Genomic DNA, 15,884 nt, shown 5'->3' with positions numbered 1-15,884 from the left:
GGTGCTGGAAATATTCCTCAGAGACTCTGGTCCATATTAATTAATAACATTACACAGTTGCTGCAGATTTGTCAGTTGTTGTTGTTATATTCAAGAAATTAGTTTCAGATGAATGACATGGTGTGTTATATGCGTGTAACAGTGAAACTGCATGGAGCTGAGGTAGTGAAAATAGATTACCTCAAATACATGGGGTCAACCATCCAAAGCAATGGACAGTGCACAAGAGAGGTGAAGAAGAGAGTGCAAGAAGAGTGGAGCAGGTGGAGACAAATGCCAGAGGTGATTTGTGACAAAAGGAGGCAATTTTGACAGAAGAATAGCAGCGACGGTGAAAGGGGAGATTTACAAGATGGTAGTGAGACCTGCTATGATGTATGGTTTGGAAACTGTAGCACTGACAAACAGATATGAGGCCAGTCTGGAGGTGGCAGAACTTTGGATGCTGAGGCTTTCACTGGGAGTGACCAAAATGGACAGGATTAGAAATTAGTGCAGCTGAAAAAGAGCAGTTTGGAGACCAAGTTTGAGAGGCAAGGCTGAGATGGTTTGGACATGTGCAGAGGAGAGATAGTGGATATATTGAACAAAGGATGTTGAATATAGAGCTGCCAGGCAGGAGGGAAAGAGGAAGACCACAGAGGAGATTCATGAATGCAGTGAAGGAACACATGCAGAGGGTTGGTGTGGCAGAAGAGGATGCTAGGGACAGGGTGAGATAAAGGCAGATGATCCCCCTAAAGGGAGCAGCCAAAAGAAGAAGGATGACATGTTATCCTGCTGGAAGCAGTGGTTCTTTAGGGAACCAGTTTAAGTTTGGTGTGGAACACTTTATCAACCAGCACCAACACAGTTGACATGGATTTTAAAGGCAGGTTCTATCACCATTGCAATTGCTGACCTAATGTTCTTGTGACTGATCTCAGCTACATTCCAAAACTTTGTCAGAAGCTCTCCCAGAGGAGTGAAGGCTGATATAGAAGCATATTAATACTTATAGTTTTGAACGAGATGCTCTATAAACACAAATGGGTGTAATATTCACGTGTACTCTACTTTTGTCCCCCACATTTTGACCTACTCACATTTGTTAAAATCACCAAAAGACACATATTAAATGACCCATCATTTTTTACAGTTTATTAGATGATTTTAATATAAACACATTTTACCTTGCCCAACTCATTTTTACAGGTTGATTAAAGTGCCACAATTGGAAAAAAACAAATCAAAAAACACCTTAGCAAAATAAAGAAAACTGAGTATGAGAAGATAAAACAGACAAATGGTAACAAAAACCTAACATGTCACTATAAATAATCTAATCAAGCAGCATAGTTTTTAAAGACAGAACTGTGATCCAGTCCATGATAACTTCTTCTTCATAGCTGGGCTGGTTGCACAAAATCATCCTGACACGAACCTTTAAGCAGTTCACATTAAACAGACTTCCTGCTTTATTAGCAACCTCTAATCCATACAACATCATTGCTGGAGCTATTTCATTTCATTTCAGTTTGAATGTCTCAGTGTCAACCAGGGGTATTTATCTGGGCCATGGCCTGCTTCATCATGTCTCTAGCGACAGCGTAGCGCTTCACAATCTCTCGTACGTGTGTTTCTTCCTCACGTTGGAGGATTCTCAGGAAGTTGCACAACTCAGGAAAGCTAAATGCATGCCACTGTGGAAGAGAGAAATTCACCTCATAAGCACCGTATATTGTTAAGTATATTATTAAGTTTATCTTTCTCAGAGCTGAATGGAAACTTACATTTACATCCCCTGTCTCATTCTCTTTCAAAACCAAACTTAAGACTGTTTCACTGGGACCGGCGCACAAGCGCAGATACAGAGGACGTTCGTCATCAGACAGTTTGCGCATGTACACTAAAGGAAAAGGAAGCAGAATTTCAGAATTCAACAACTGGCTCTGTTTCAGTTTGTAAGAACAACACAATGTTAAGAATCCTACCTTGACTTTGTCTCTCTGTGCGTTCAAACAAGGCAAACTTTGCTGGGTTGTCCACAACGGTGAACTTGTTGAGCAGTGCCTCGATGACTTCCTGTACCCGTGTTTCAGAGCTTATATGTAGGTGCTTTGCAGCATCTTTGGGGAGGTAGAAAGATGTCCGCCGTTTCATCCATCTAACCTGGTGATCCTCTACCTGTATCGAGCTCAAACTCTGACGAGGAGGAGGAAGGGAGATGGGGCGAATTAACTGAAAGTGGACCTTGATGAAACCAGTGTAGGAGCCATCTTTATTCTGCGGGGTAGACAGATTTATAACATAAGAATGGGAATGAAAGGGTTTGATCTATTATCAACAAATATTCTGAATAGGAATATTTCTATATTCACACATCTGTAGCTATACTAAGATACAGCTGTGGTCAGAAGTTTACATACATTTGTAATTTAGGGCTTTTAATTTGTTTGAATTGTTCTTTTTTCAGGGTGGAATGATTGTACAGCATACATCTTTAATGACTTTGAAAAACAAGAATTGGGTGCACAAGTTTGAATTTATTTTGGATTTTCTCTAATCATGTATACACACACACACACACACACACACACACACACACACACACACACACACACACACACACACACACACACACACACACACACACACACACACATGATGCTTTTAGCCATTAACAAGCTTCTGGCATAATTCTGGCTGGATATTTGACCACTGTTCTTGGCAGAATTGGTAGAGTTTATTTAAACTGGTTGGTTTCCTGGCATGGACCTGTAGTCCACAAATTTTAATTAGGGTCGAAGTCAGGTCTTTGGGAATGCCATTACAAAACCAGTTTATCTGTGTTTGGGATGATTGTCCTGTTGGAATACTCAACTGTGTCCAGGTTTCAACTGTTGATTCGAGGTGAAGTTGGAGGTAGTCCTCCTTCATGATTCCATCCACTTTGTGCAGTGTACCAGTACCACTGGCAGCAAAACAGCCCCACAGCATGATGCTACCACTACTATGTTTGACAGTTGGTCCAGTGTTCTTAGGTTTGAAAGCCTCACCTTTACTCCTCCAAACATAGCTCCTGTCATTGTGGCCAAATAGCTCAATCTTTGTCTCGTCTGACCATCAAACTTCTCTCCAGAAGGCATTTGGTTTGTCCATGTGGGCTGCTGCAAATTTCAGTCTAGCTTGAAGGTGGCGATTTTGGAGCAGGGGCTTCTTTCTTGGTTGACACCCTCTCAGCCCATGGTGATGTAAAACTCACTTCACTGTGAACTGTGACTTTGGTGTTCCAGCAGTTTCCAATCATGGCAGGCTTGAGCCTCGGTGGTTCCTGGGTTATTCCTGAACATCCTGACCAATGTGCTCTCATTTGAGGGTAACAGTTTGGGTCTTCTTCTAGACCTTGGAAAAGTGGTGACACATCTGAATAACTTGTACTTGTGTACAATTGTTTGAAATGATGATCGTGGAATCTGCAGTTATTTAGATATGGCTCCAGGAGACCTTCCCAACAACAAATCTTCAATTCTCCTTCTTAGGTCTTCAGAGTTCCTTGGACTTTCCCACTGTTCTGAGTATTGGTCAGTCCAATGAGTGCTGTCAAACAAATCCTTTTTATGCTGGCAAAGAAGAACTACCAGTCAATCATGGTCAATAATGAGAAGTTAACAGGGCTTGGCCTTGAAATTTGAAAGACACTGTAGAACCTTCAGCACCACTTATTAAAAAATATAAGTGAGTGTTTGAGCCTGTATGTGTACTTTTGACACTGTGTGGATCAAAATAAGTTCAAACTTATTCTTGTTGTATGCTGTACAATCATTCCACCCTGGAAAATGACCAAGTTTAAAGAAATGATTAAAAGCCCAAAATTCCCATGGCATTCAAGATGAGCGGATGTAAACTTCTGACAATAACTGTATATCAAAATACAAAATTTTGCTAAAGTTAGTGTCAATGAAAATGTTTTTCAGTCCCTCACATCCACCATGTGGAGATTGGTGCTGATCTGAGCATTGTATTCTTTCACCTTCTGTTGAATCTCACAAACACTTAACTCCTGTTTACCCAGCTCGACCTGTTCATCCTGAAAAGGAAATAAAAAGAACAACAATTAAGCTCCGTGACAGTGAGCAGAAATCTTCCCTCCACACCTGGGTTTTAACAAGGGATGGTGACATAAAACAGACGTATGGAAATAAAAGTCAGCTCAATTCAAGCTCTTCCTATGTAGCCAGAAAATTTAAAAATGCTTTACTTAATACAATTCACCAAACAAAACAGATAAGCCTGATAAACTATGCCATAGGCTCATCATTACAGCACTGTAAAAGAAAGATGAACACGCAGTGAAATACAGGTTCATCTCTGAGCTGCTGGCTTCCTACAGAAAAGGATAAGTCCCTTGGTGGGGGGACACAACCCAGGCCTTATTTAAAAGTTTCCTATCATATAATCATAAATCTTTTTTTGATGAATTCAGTGTTCTTGCTGCAGCTTCCCTGAGGGCACATCCAAACATACGAGCATTTAAAACTTCAAAAACCACACTAAATGTACTTTCAACCTTTTACAGCAGCCCCCACAAATGATTCTTACCGACTGTTTTTAATGAGTATTTTTTCCAGTTAAAAAAATGTACTGAAAAACAAAAAAACCCAGAGCATTATTTTTAATTTATGATAAAGTATCTGACTATCTTGTGCCTGGATGGTGCACAATCATAAACGAGGGTAAACAGCCACCAGAAATGAACAGAGAAGAAAAATAATCTAAACTTGTGCATTTTAACAATGTTTGGGTTACATAACAAAGACATTTGTAATTATGTGAGTGGTTGTATTGGTCAGTGGACAAAAAAAGGGTCACATATTTCTCTGTTTTTGACACAAGGACAGCTATTTTATTGTTCGTTATTGCTCTTCTCAATGACTTTCTCTCATTGGATTGACAATGAATAGGTAATAAAAGCATTATCCCTGAGGGCATAATGATATATACTATATGGTATATACAATAGAGAGTAGTGGACAGTTACCCTTCATCTGCTCTGATCTACCCACTTACTCCACATGAATGTGGGAAGAGTTAAGTGCACTTTATTTTTGTGAAAAAAAAATACCTATGAAACTTCTCTCTATACAAATATAGTCTAGTATTATAGTAGGTTTCTTTTTTCTTTTTCTTTCTTTTTTTTTTTACCACATTTGTGTCTGTCTCAACAGAGTCATCAGAGAAATCAGCATGCTCTGTTAACAAACTTCCATGTGTCCTGCAGTCTAGCTGGATGGATGGTCGGCACCGGTAGTGACAAGTGTAACTGCAGTCTACAAGAGCGAGAAAGAGAGAGACAGTAATCATCAAAGGGTGACATTTGTCAGCAGTTGCAGTGTAGCATCCTCTGGTGATGATTCTAGCCTGTAATGTTTTCCCTTTCTTCCTTTATTGCTGTATAAAGTACTGCAGCAAAGGATACAGAAAAGAAAAAAATGCACCCAGGCTCTATCTGTAGCAAACACAATGTGGTGCTTTCCAGAGTTTCCTTCAGATTAGGACAAACTGCATCATAAAATTTCTCATGAAGGGAAAACCTAACATGAGAATCCTACATGCTGTAGATCCTGTGATGTCTTTCTGTATGGAGTTTACATGTTCTCCCCGTGCCTGCAGGAGTTTCTGTCTTGTGCTCTGGCTTCCTCCAACAGTCCAAAGACATGCATGATAGATTCACTGGTAATTCTAAACTTAAATTTGCCATATGTGTGGATATGAGCTGTCTGTTACTTGTGCTAGCCCTGTGATGGACTGGCTTTAGTGACCACAGTGTGCCCATCTTCTGATGGATGCTTCCAGCAGGATAAGAAACCATGTCACAAAGCACAGATCATCTCAAACTGATTTCTTAAACATGACAGTGAGTTCACTGCACTCAAATGGCCACCACAGTCACCAGATTTCAATCCAATAGACCATCTTTAGGATGTAGTGGAATGGAAAATTTGGATCATGGATCTGCAGCAACTGTGTGATGCTGTCATATCAACATGGACCAAAATCTTGAAGAATGTTTCCAACACTTGATGGATCTCTACCACAAAGAATTAAGGCAGTTCTGAAGGCAAAAGGGGGTTCAACCCTGTACTAGCCAAGTGTCTGATGAGTGTATAGAGCAAGCCACTACAACTTTCAGCAAACTTCACTCAAACAGGAGTCAGTAGTGCATTTTTTTGGAGATTGTTTGTGTTATGGATTTGGACACTTGGAGGGGGAGGGGACTTGGAGGATGTCAGCTAGAGCTGTGTTTAGAGAACGATGGAGGTCTTTGCTATGAAAGAATAAGATCTGCATTACCAGGATTTACTTGCACAGACAGTGCTTGTTTGTTTTGTTCTTTTCATGGGAACTGTTGACAGTAAGAGAAATACAGATTATAACCAGACTTATCCTTTAAACAAATCTTTTTGTGGAAGTACTTACTGGTGCAGCGTAAACTCTGCTTATAAAGCCCCCAGATGAATTCTCCACACAGGTCACACCAGGTGAGATGTGCATGACTGTAGGGCTGGAAATCATGACCTATACCATTCTCGCTTGTGTGACAGCCGGGTGCCTCGATGCTGATGTTGTCTCCAACCAGACGGACAACACGGTAGTGGCCGGGCTGACCCTGGTTTTCAGCTGGCGAGGCTACGTGGACGGCAGGAGTGGCCAGCTCGATGGGATCATTTACGCTGAGGTCCTGCAGCTCAATCAGCTCACATTTAGACATCCTGACCTCGATACAGATGCTAACATGTCAACCGTGCACTTGATGTCCATGAGCTAGTACGGGTGCATGCCGGCTTCCAAAATGAAAATATATGCACCTCCGCATGTTTTGCAAATGTATAGAGTTTGGGACAAAAAACCCCCTAAAAACACTGGGTCAAGTTTTAATTCAGTCCACTGTGATGATAGGCCTCTGAGTCCCTAGGAGCTGCAAGACAGGCAAAAATTATTCCATGTTTATGTACAATACACAAATGCATGCATGGGTATGAATAAAATGTAAATGCATGTTCAACATCTGCACTGTATGGATTTTACATATGAAAAAAACAAACGATTGGTCTTTGTTATTTGATGCCAGGATCTGATAATATTAAAATGTGGGACGACATGATGAGTATAATCCTTCGCAATCCTGGGACAACTCTGTGTTGTTTGTGTGACCCTGAAACTATTTGAGACAACACATTGTCACAAAACACTAAAAGTGGGGGAAAGTAAGTAAAAAGCCCATAGTGCAGATCTTTTTTTGGTACTTGATACTTTAAAGAACCTGAATACTTCCTCCAGCTGTGACAGACAGCATGTGAACGCTGTGTGTGTCCGTCTTGTTGTCTGAGCTGCAGAATTTAATAATCCTCTGCTATGAAGTCAGGTGTCACCAGGAAGAATAAGTGTAAACGTTCTCCTTAAATTAGTGTCCTTGTGGAGCTGCTTTGTGCCCTGAATATGAATACCCGGGACGCTATCTGCCAAGTGGGTCACCACACGGTGCAATTATTCACACAGGGCAACAAGAGCCCTTTGTAACCGCGACCATGCATGGATTTTTATTTATTTTTTGTCTTATCGGTTTATTTTCCACTTGAAGTCATGTATGGTTTACTCTTTACGAGTTTATTGTTTCATTGGTCCTTTGTTTTGCTTAATGCAGCTCTGCGTGTGACGGGACAGCTCCGGTTTAATCCTGTGGTCTGAAACGGGACGACAAACTCCAGTGACAGTTACACCCGAGCAAAATGTTCGAATAGTGTGGCAAAGTGTTAAAAACGACCTTACCTCGCTCACTTCACTTCATCACCCACACTCATTCTGGAGGAAGTCCGAAGTGTGTACGCAGCTTCTCGATGAATTAACACCGAGCCGTCCCTCATCCGACGAACGCACTTGTGTTTGCGCATGCACGTTGTGAGTGTGGGATTACCGTCTAATCCCATGAGTATTAAACTACACTGAGAGGAATCCCCTCTGTTCTCACCCATCAGACACTCGACTGTACAGTGATGAAGAAATAAATGGAAATGAAGTTATTATAGATGATGATTATGATGGAATTTGTAGGATGTTAAAATAAATAAAAAGCAAATTAACTGTTAACAGCTGTTATTTGTTTTTTTCATGTCTGCCTTGTTGCTGAATGACGCATTTCCTTTGGGAAATTCCTTTGACAACAAAGTCCAGTGTTTTGGTAAATCCTGCTCAGCACCTGTATCAGAAAGGCTGATCTTTTTTCAAATCCCTAATTTCCTACTTTAATAATCTAAATCTAAACAGTTAAATGCATTTTTTCATAAATATTATGTCAATAATAAAACAGTGGGAGATTTTTTTTCCTCAAATGGTGGATATGTTGGTTTGAAATGAACAGAATGTTTAATTTTTGATTTGTGGACACTTGGAAACCCTTCAGGCACCAATATGGCAGATTCTTCCAAGCCAGAAATGCATGTCGGAACACCATAATGTGATTTATTCATGTACCACACGCTTACTTTCTGCTTCTGACATGGGCAGCTAAAGCTGCAAGTAAATCGAGATATAGGGCATGAGACGATTTCTCTAGAGTTAGTGGGGATTGCAGAACAGAAAACAGCATTTGGTTAGTGGCTAGTGGGTTAGTGGTTAGTGAAGATTGGGCCACCAGAAATAAAAATATCTAGTGATTTTAAAATATTCAATGCAAAGGGAAAATTACAGTTTAAACAAACAAACCCGTGATCACTTGAATGGGTCTTTTGATGTTCTTAATGGCTGTTTTAAGATGTTTGTGTCTATTTGTGTTATCTGCTGTTGTTTCCATTACAAACCAGCAGTTTGCACCTTGTTGTAAACCCTCTGTATTTACATTCACAAAGGTGTCTTTTGATTGTAGAGATTGACAATAATACATCTACCTCCTCAACAGTGTTCTCGACTTGTTCTCGACTTTTGGTTTTTGAGCCTGATGATGGTCTCCCTCACTTTCACTAACATCTCTCTGGACCTCACATCGAGAGTTTCAGTGAAAAACTACCAAATGCAAGTTCAGCACTTGGAATCAACTCCAGATCTTTTAATTGCTTAATTTGAAATAATGAGGGATCAGGAGTTCACCTGGCCATGAAACTGCTTGTCAGTCAATTGTCCAGTAGTGGACTATGTAGAAAAAAAAAAGTTGGAATTCCCAAACAATTAATGCATTGGTTTTGTTAAACCCCTTAAATTAAAGCTGAAAATCTGCACTTCAATCAAATCTAGGTAATTTGACTTGTTTTCTTTTTTTTTTCCTCTGTACGCCACAAAACATGGTCCATTGTCTAAAAACGTATGGACCTAACCATGAATTTGTATTGCCAGGTTATGTCTTAATACTTCTGTTAAATGTGCTAAGTATCCCCACATGTATTTAACTGATTACTGTTTCTGATTTAGTCTGCAGCTACATCTAGTTAGATGAGTCTGTGTTTTGTAAGAAAAATCTCAATCTGTGGTAACTTGACACATCACATGCTGCAGTGCAATATAACAAAAATGAATATTATGCATATGCACAAACCCACCAGCTGGGTCTGGCTCCCCTGAAGAATAACAAATAATGTAACAATCTGCAAGCATAAGCAACATTTTTTTTTTTTTTTTTTTTTTTTTTTTGCTTATGCTTACCTGTTATGAAGCTTTATTTTTAAAGAATGCAACAGTGAAGCGACCATGCGGCACCCTGTTTGGTGTGCATTGTGTATAAGACACAGAGAGGAGGGATACTCTGAATGAGTCTTGTTGTTTTCTGTGCTGTATGTCCCAGTGTGTGGAAGCTCTGCAGAGTCACAAGCTTATTAAAGAGTAATTGGAGCACAACAAATGAACAGCTGACCAGCGAATGCTGGGTGTGGAACTTGTAACATTAGTCCGACAAACTGATATAGCAAACTGAAGGCAGTTTAGAGGACACTTTCTTATCCATTGTGCAATAAATAGCATGAGAGATGCATCTGATGGCACCAAGATTTATTGTGCAAAATGTTCTCAAACCTACAAACAGCCTACAGCTATAAAAACCCCTGAGGTAGAGATAAATACACATTTTTAAGAAACTTAACCACGTGTTAGAGAACCTGGCAGAATTCACTGAAAGAAAACCTCTCCCCAGTATTCAAGCACCCTTGAGTAGCGATAATACTCCAATGCTTTGTCCACGTCAGCCAGGTTAAGCTGGTGGTTAAGCTGGTTAGAATAAACAGAGAAGAATTGTGGGAATTCCGGTTTCAGAATAAAAGATTTAACGTTTTCTTTTAGTTTTTCAGTTATTTCTGAGTTATTGTACAGACTGTTACAGGTCTATCAGACAAAGCTCAGATCTTAGACTGGTCAACTAAAATATTTCTTCACAGGCCAGTGAAGAGATCATGTCCCATCTTGTTAATTACTTTCTCTGTTATCAAAACATTTGTGGAGATGCTCCTCCATCAATAGGTCATTTCCAGCATCCAGGGTTGTTGTTTTTTTTTCCTGCTGTGGTAGAATGTTTCTTAATCACTGTAGTGACTCCACACTTGAAGTAGGGAGTACTGCACTGTTGACTTGCTCTTGAACTAATCAACAGATGATCCAGTTCCAAACATTGTTCCATTGATTGTTTATTTGCATGTCTGAATGCTCCATCCACACTGCAGTCAAGCCCGGGCACAAGCAAGCTACTCCATGGCTCCAAGGCAACTGACAAGAAAAGGGTCAACAAAAAATACACTCTCCCTACTCACTGATTCTCCATGCTGCCACACCAGTGACCAGGTGATTATATTTTCTACTCATTCGTTAAACACCACCCACGTGACATGCATCCCAGGAATAGACATGCAACACCATATGCATACATAACACCCTGTTTGTGATAGAGTAGGCTAATTCAGCCAATCACAATATTTTGGGGGAATGACAGTGCACAAGAGTGGTGAAGAACATGAGTATCAGGGGTGAGCTGTGACAGAAGGATAGCAGCAAGAGTAAAATGGAAGGTTTACAAGATGGTAGTGCGACCTGCTCTGATATATGGTTTGGAGATGGTAGTACAAACAAAAGACATAAGGTGGAGATGGAGGTAGCAGAGATGAAAATACCCAGACTTTGGTTGGGAGTGACCAGGACAATATTATTAATTAGCATATTAGAAGGACAGCTCAGGTTGAGCACTTTGGAGACAAAGTTAGAGGGGCAAGGCTGAGAATATGTAGCTGCTGGGCAGGAGGAAAAGACAAAGACCACAGAGAGGATTCATGGATGTAGTGAAGGAGGACATGCAGAGGGTTGGTGTGACAGAAGAGTGTGCTACGGATTGGGTGAGATAGAGGGAGATGACCCACTGTGGCAAGCCCCTAAGGGAGCAGCCAAAAGAAGAAGCAGCATCTGTATGTGAATACTGACACAAGTAGAAAAATATAAATAATGAAAAATATTCTAGTGTCATTCGATAACGTGGGGCTTTCATCAAATTCTGGTAAATCAGCTGACATATTACAGAGCCTCCGGTAGTCAGTGGACTGCTTGCCTGGATGTTTAGTTGAATTAAGTATGCTTTATTTTGAAAAACCTAACCGGAACTGTTTTCTTGAAGGTGGAAATCAACAGAGCGGAGGATGTTGACGTAACGATAGGAGATATGTTAATGTTTTACGCAAGTACACTTATGTGACAGTTTACTACTGTAGTGTTTGTGCCCAGGTATCTAAATAAAACAGGGGAGCAGAAAAAGACGATAACGCGCAGACTTTTGACCCCCCATCACTTCCGCTTTACCTTGATTAAACCAACAGCGAGTTCACGTTGGCCACATTCTGGCGTTTGAATGAATTAAAAAAAAACATGGCTCACAAGAAACAGCCCGAGTCAGAGTCTCGGCTCTATGCTTTTATCAGAAAGGCGTCCGCAGTGCTGACCCACTTCGTCTGCTTTGGCTTCACGGTCTTCATCGCACTTCTCTCTCGACTCGGGACAAGTGAGTGCTTTCAGTACCCGCGTATTTCCATACCAGCGCCCCTCCTTGCGTAGCATTTAATTTGATTTCCTGTTTTGTTTTATTTTAGGTTGGTTTTCTTGGCATCCTTTCTTCATGACACTAGCTGTAAGTTTAAACTGAAAATATGATTAGATTCTTCCACTGGCATTAGGCCTTTTTTCCCCCACTGTTAACAAATCCGACAATAATTCAGTTCATTTCTTTTTCCCTCCAGTTCTCGTTCTTCATGACGGAAGCCATACTCCTCTTCTCACCCGAGGGCTCTCCTATCAAAAGTTTTTCACACAGCACCAAAGGTGGTATTCACCGGCTCCTGCAGGGCCTCTGTGTATCCTGTGCAGTCCTGGGTTTTGCAGCTATCTTTTATAACAAACACCTGATTGATAAACCCCACTTCACCTCGTGGCACGGTTTGCTGGGCCTGCTGACAATCTGTGTGGTCGTCGCGCAGTCCTTGGCAGCGATGCCTCTCAGTTATCCGTCTCTTGCCAAAGGCTGGTCCCTTGCCAAACTCAAGCGCTACCACGCAGCGTCTGGACTCATCACCTACCTGCTTGGCAGTGCCAGCCTGCTCCTGGGCCTCTGCTCTGTGTGGTTCACTGCATCTGTCAGAGAATACACCTGGTACCTGTCAGCACTCTGCCCTGCGTTTGGTGCCTTCGTCATAATGAACCAAGTCTCCAGGTCTTACGTGGCTAAAAAACGGTTCCAGTCCTGATGAGATGATGTAAAAGAGTTTAAGAAAAGCTCGCCTCAGAGATTGAACTGTTTAAGTCACATGCTTTCAGACTGAGGGTCAAAAGGAGCTGATTTCTGCAACTATGTACCTCTGATGGTTTTGTGATTCCAAAAAGAAATGGTGCCACATCTGGGTAATGAAATCTTTCAATATGCACAGAACTGGAGCTGCCTGTAGACACTGAGGTCATGTAATTTTTTTTTTTCTGGGAATTTTAACTATGGAGATCAGCATTCACAACAGCTGATAAATGAAATTTAAAGAAGAGAGGGGAGAAACAGCCTTTGTTTTGAGTGTTGACATTGCACAGTTTGTCCACCAGAGGACAGTCTGTAGCTTCCCTGTTTACCACACTTGTATTTCATAAACTAAAAATGTAACGACCAGCTGATCCGAAATCAAACAGAGTTGGGAAAATGTAAACGAGTAAATAAATAACTACACATAAATGTTTGGAAAATCTGTGTTTCAGGTGTGTTAAAGAAAAAAATACTGACTGATATATCGGAATATCGGCTATTTATATCACCAACTATTGGTTTCGCTATCCTTAAAAATCCTGTATCAATCGGGTTCTAATTTGTGTGTAGCTTAATGACTTATTAAACACTACCAAAGATACTTTGTATGTCTGGCTTGTTTGATTAGTTTCTGACCAACTAATTCACGTTACCTTTAACTAAATAATGATGTTCTCACAGGCCTGAGGTCTTTGTGCTAATTAGAAAATGTTGGCTCGTTTAAAAAAACAAAACAAAACAAAACATGGATGCCGTGCCTGCAAGACATCAGCATGCTGGCAGTGTCACTGTGAGCATATCCAATTTTTGGAAGTGGAACATTAGTGGTATACCGCTACCTGGTGATTTAAAAATCCAATATTCTGACATATCAGCAGGTATATATTTTTGCACTCTGACACATGAAACATAAACAGAGTTCGTGGCTATTTATTTACTTGTTTACGCTCTGCTTGGATGAGCTGGTTGTAATTGTGGCGTTCCAAAGAGGTTTATTGGTAACAGGGAAGTTACAGTGCCCTCTGGTGGACAAACAATGCAATGTCAACACTCAGAACATGGTTGAAGGGTGTTGTTCCCATCTCTAACTTTTTAAATTTTCATTTATTTATAGTTCAGCAAATAACTAATATTGGACAAAAATATTGATCCGCCAGTAAATCGGCCGTGGTCTGATTAAAGCTGCTAACTGTTGCTTTACATGTAACTTAAGTGCCATCTGAAACCCAGACAGCATTTCCTCTAAGGGTAAACCCCTGCCTTATAATTTCAAAGGAAAAAAAAAATCCAGATCTACATATAATATTATGGGATCTTCCTTTAACCATGTGCTACCTCTCCATTAAGATTATTAGAATTCAGTTTTGCTCAGTCATTCTGACTAAACAGCACTGAAAACACACTTGGTGGACGACTTAAAACAAATAAAAGGTTTTTGTGGGGTAGGTGTAGGTTAGGTTAAAGAAAAAACCCTGGCTCCAGCCCTGAATGTACTGTATGTTGACCTCATGTTGAACTTTTCTCAGTTCATGGATGATCCTTCCTGTTCTGATTATTTGCATAGCCAGATTTTGGATACATTGTGCCATTTAATATAATAAATGTATTTGTATATGATTGACACTGCAATAGTAGAGTGTTTTATTGTTAAAATAACATTGATAACACAGTCATATTTTGCTTCGGTTTAGGCTGCATGTATGAAACTCTTACTGGATCAGCCATTAATGGGACAAATTCAACAAAGAAAAAGTTAAAAAAATGTAATTACAAAAACAACATTTTCCATCATAAATAAATACATTTCAGCTATTTAGGGTGTAACGAGGGACATGACCGCCAAGTAAGTGAACACCAATAAAAAATTAATAAAAAAATTTGAAATATTTCAGAGAAACATAAAAGATGTAAAGCGCTTCCAACTGATCGAGAAGACGGAACAAAGACACGGGGTCATTATTTCGTACGTTGTACAGTTCACAAGCAGATATCCTTTTACAAAGTGCTAGTTCCACTCTCAAATTGGAAACAAACCAAATCACAAGTTCCCAAGATGTGTTGAAGGAAAACTGGAGGGAAAGAAAACTTCAATTGTAACGAAGCAGCCAAATTGACAGAAGGATCCAGTAGCAAATAAAAGTGAACAGCACTCAGACTGGGGAGAAAACGTCCCCACAATAAAACACATACGAGTAACGTAACACAACAGGGAATGATCCGTTGTCTCAGGTTATCCAGTGTCTCTAAAGGCTAATAAGCACTGCATCTAGCCTAGTTTACAAACAGAGGAAAGTGACTTTCCTAAAACTAATTAGCTCAAGGTGTTGTGATAACACAGAAACACAGGGCTACGGAGAACAGTGAAGACCCACACTCCCTACAGCACCGCATATCTACACTGACACTACTGACAGAAGCTACTTACACTGCACTGCACTGAGGTGAAAAGCTACCACATTATGGCACTGTCAGTTTTGTAAGGCCACCGTATCACCTGACCCAGTTCTGCCACAGTCACAGGCGGTTGTACCGAAAGGGTAGATATCTAGTTTGATGGTTGGTGGCTACATTGGTGACATTTTGATGCTCTCAGGCTGCATGAATGCAATGGTTTCTATGGTTTAGGTATGCTCTCAGAAAGAAAATACCTAATCAAGTTACTGCAGTCTAGACTACATGTTGAGTGCAGGTTCACTGAGTCTTCAGATCAACAAAATGGTGGGGACACATCAGTGAGAACTGCAACTAAAAGAGAAATGACAAGTTTCTGTGAATAACATCAAACCCTGGTTTGAGCTCCTTTTGGCTTTCAATCAAAATCTACCTTAAACTTGTGTTTTGAGTTTGCCTCAGTAGCTCTTCTGACAGATTTGTAAAAAGTAAGATAAATGCTAAGACTGAAGACCCCTTTGTGTTTATTTAAGGCTAAAAATGAAAGAACACAGTCCAAATCCATGTCCCTGCCCCTGTGTTATCAAAGGCTAACATGAAAGTACATTCATTTTAGGTTTAAGGGGGGGGGAAATATACAAAGTTTAACAGAAATTTGTTTCCCTAGCATCCTCGGGGTGGGTTTATCATGATGATCACTGTAATAATAAACCAT

At 40.4% G+C, this 15,884-nt stretch overlaps 2 protein-coding genes across 3 annotated transcripts; one reads left to right on the top strand and one right to left on the bottom strand.

Moving 5' to 3' along the window:
* Window positions 1-1,125: 1,125 nt before the first annotated feature.
* Window positions 1,126-7,949, bottom strand: rassf1 (Ras association domain family member 1). Of its 2 annotated transcripts, none has more exons than XM_030729485.1 (7): window positions 7,810-7,949; window positions 6,460-6,958; window positions 5,185-5,309; window positions 3,965-4,069; window positions 1,974-2,265; window positions 1,773-1,888; window positions 1,126-1,682 (listed from the first exon to the last, which is right to left on the bottom strand). In XM_030729485.1, exons 2-7 carry the CDS (start codon window positions 6,749-6,751, stop codon window positions 1,533-1,535), a joined length of 1,080 nt encoding a protein of 359 aa, XP_030585345.1. In that variant the 5' UTR covers window positions 6,752-6,958; window positions 7,810-7,949; the 3' UTR covers window positions 1,126-1,532. The 2 variants fall into 2 exon arrangements, with proteins under 2 accessions (XP_030585345.1, XP_030585346.1); XM_030729486.1 differs by having other exon boundaries at window positions 4,013-4,069.
* Window positions 7,950-11,624: 3,675 nt separating this feature from the next.
* Window positions 11,625-13,379, top strand: cyb561d2 (cytochrome b561 family, member D2). Its single transcript, XM_030728500.1, has 3 exons — window positions 11,625-11,998; window positions 12,087-12,124; window positions 12,234-13,379. The coding sequence occupies exons 1-3, from the start codon at window positions 11,866-11,868 to the stop codon at window positions 12,735-12,737; spliced, it is 675 nt and encodes a 224-aa protein (XP_030584360.1). The 5' UTR covers window positions 11,625-11,865; the 3' UTR covers window positions 12,738-13,379.
* The last annotated feature ends 2,505 nt before the right edge of the window (window positions 13,380-15,884 follow it).

The sequence above is a fragment of the Archocentrus centrarchus genome, chromosome 5 (genome assembly GCF_007364275.1).
Source record: "Archocentrus centrarchus isolate MPI-CPG fArcCen1 chromosome 5, fArcCen1, whole genome shotgun sequence".
Lineage (NCBI taxonomy): Eukaryota > Metazoa > Chordata > Actinopteri > Cichliformes > Cichlidae > Archocentrus > Archocentrus centrarchus.
This window is presented reverse-complemented; position numbering and strand designations above follow the sequence as displayed.

What these genes read in the sequence shown, in the direction of transcription:
- rassf1 (XM_030729485.1), bottom strand. Translation starts at nt 6,751, where the DNA reads ATGTCTAAATGTGAGCTGATTGAGCTGCAGGACCTCAGCGTAAATGAT. An exon ending in TTGAGACAGACACAAATGTG is followed by an intron (nt 4,070 to 5,184) that starts GTAAAAAAAAAA and finishes TTTCCTTTTCAG; the next exon opens with GATGAACAGGTCGAGCTGGG. An exon ending in ATGAGACAGGGGATGTAAAT is followed by an intron (nt 1,683 to 1,772) that starts GTAAGTTTCCAT and finishes TCTCTTCCACAG; the next exon opens with TGGCATGCATTTAGCTTTCC.
- cyb561d2 (XM_030728500.1), top strand. Translation starts at nt 11,866, where the DNA reads ATGGCTCACAAGAAACAGCCCGAGTCAGAGTCTCGGCTCTATGCTTTT. An exon ending in TCTCTCTCGACTCGGGACAA is followed by an intron (nt 11,999 to 12,086) that starts GTGAGTGCTTTC and finishes GTTTTATTTTAG; the next exon opens with GTTGGTTTTCTTGGCATCCT. An exon ending in CTTTCTTCATGACACTAGCT is followed by an intron (nt 12,125 to 12,233) that starts GTAAGTTTAAAC and finishes TTTTCCCTCCAG; the next exon opens with TTCTCGTTCTTCATGACGGA.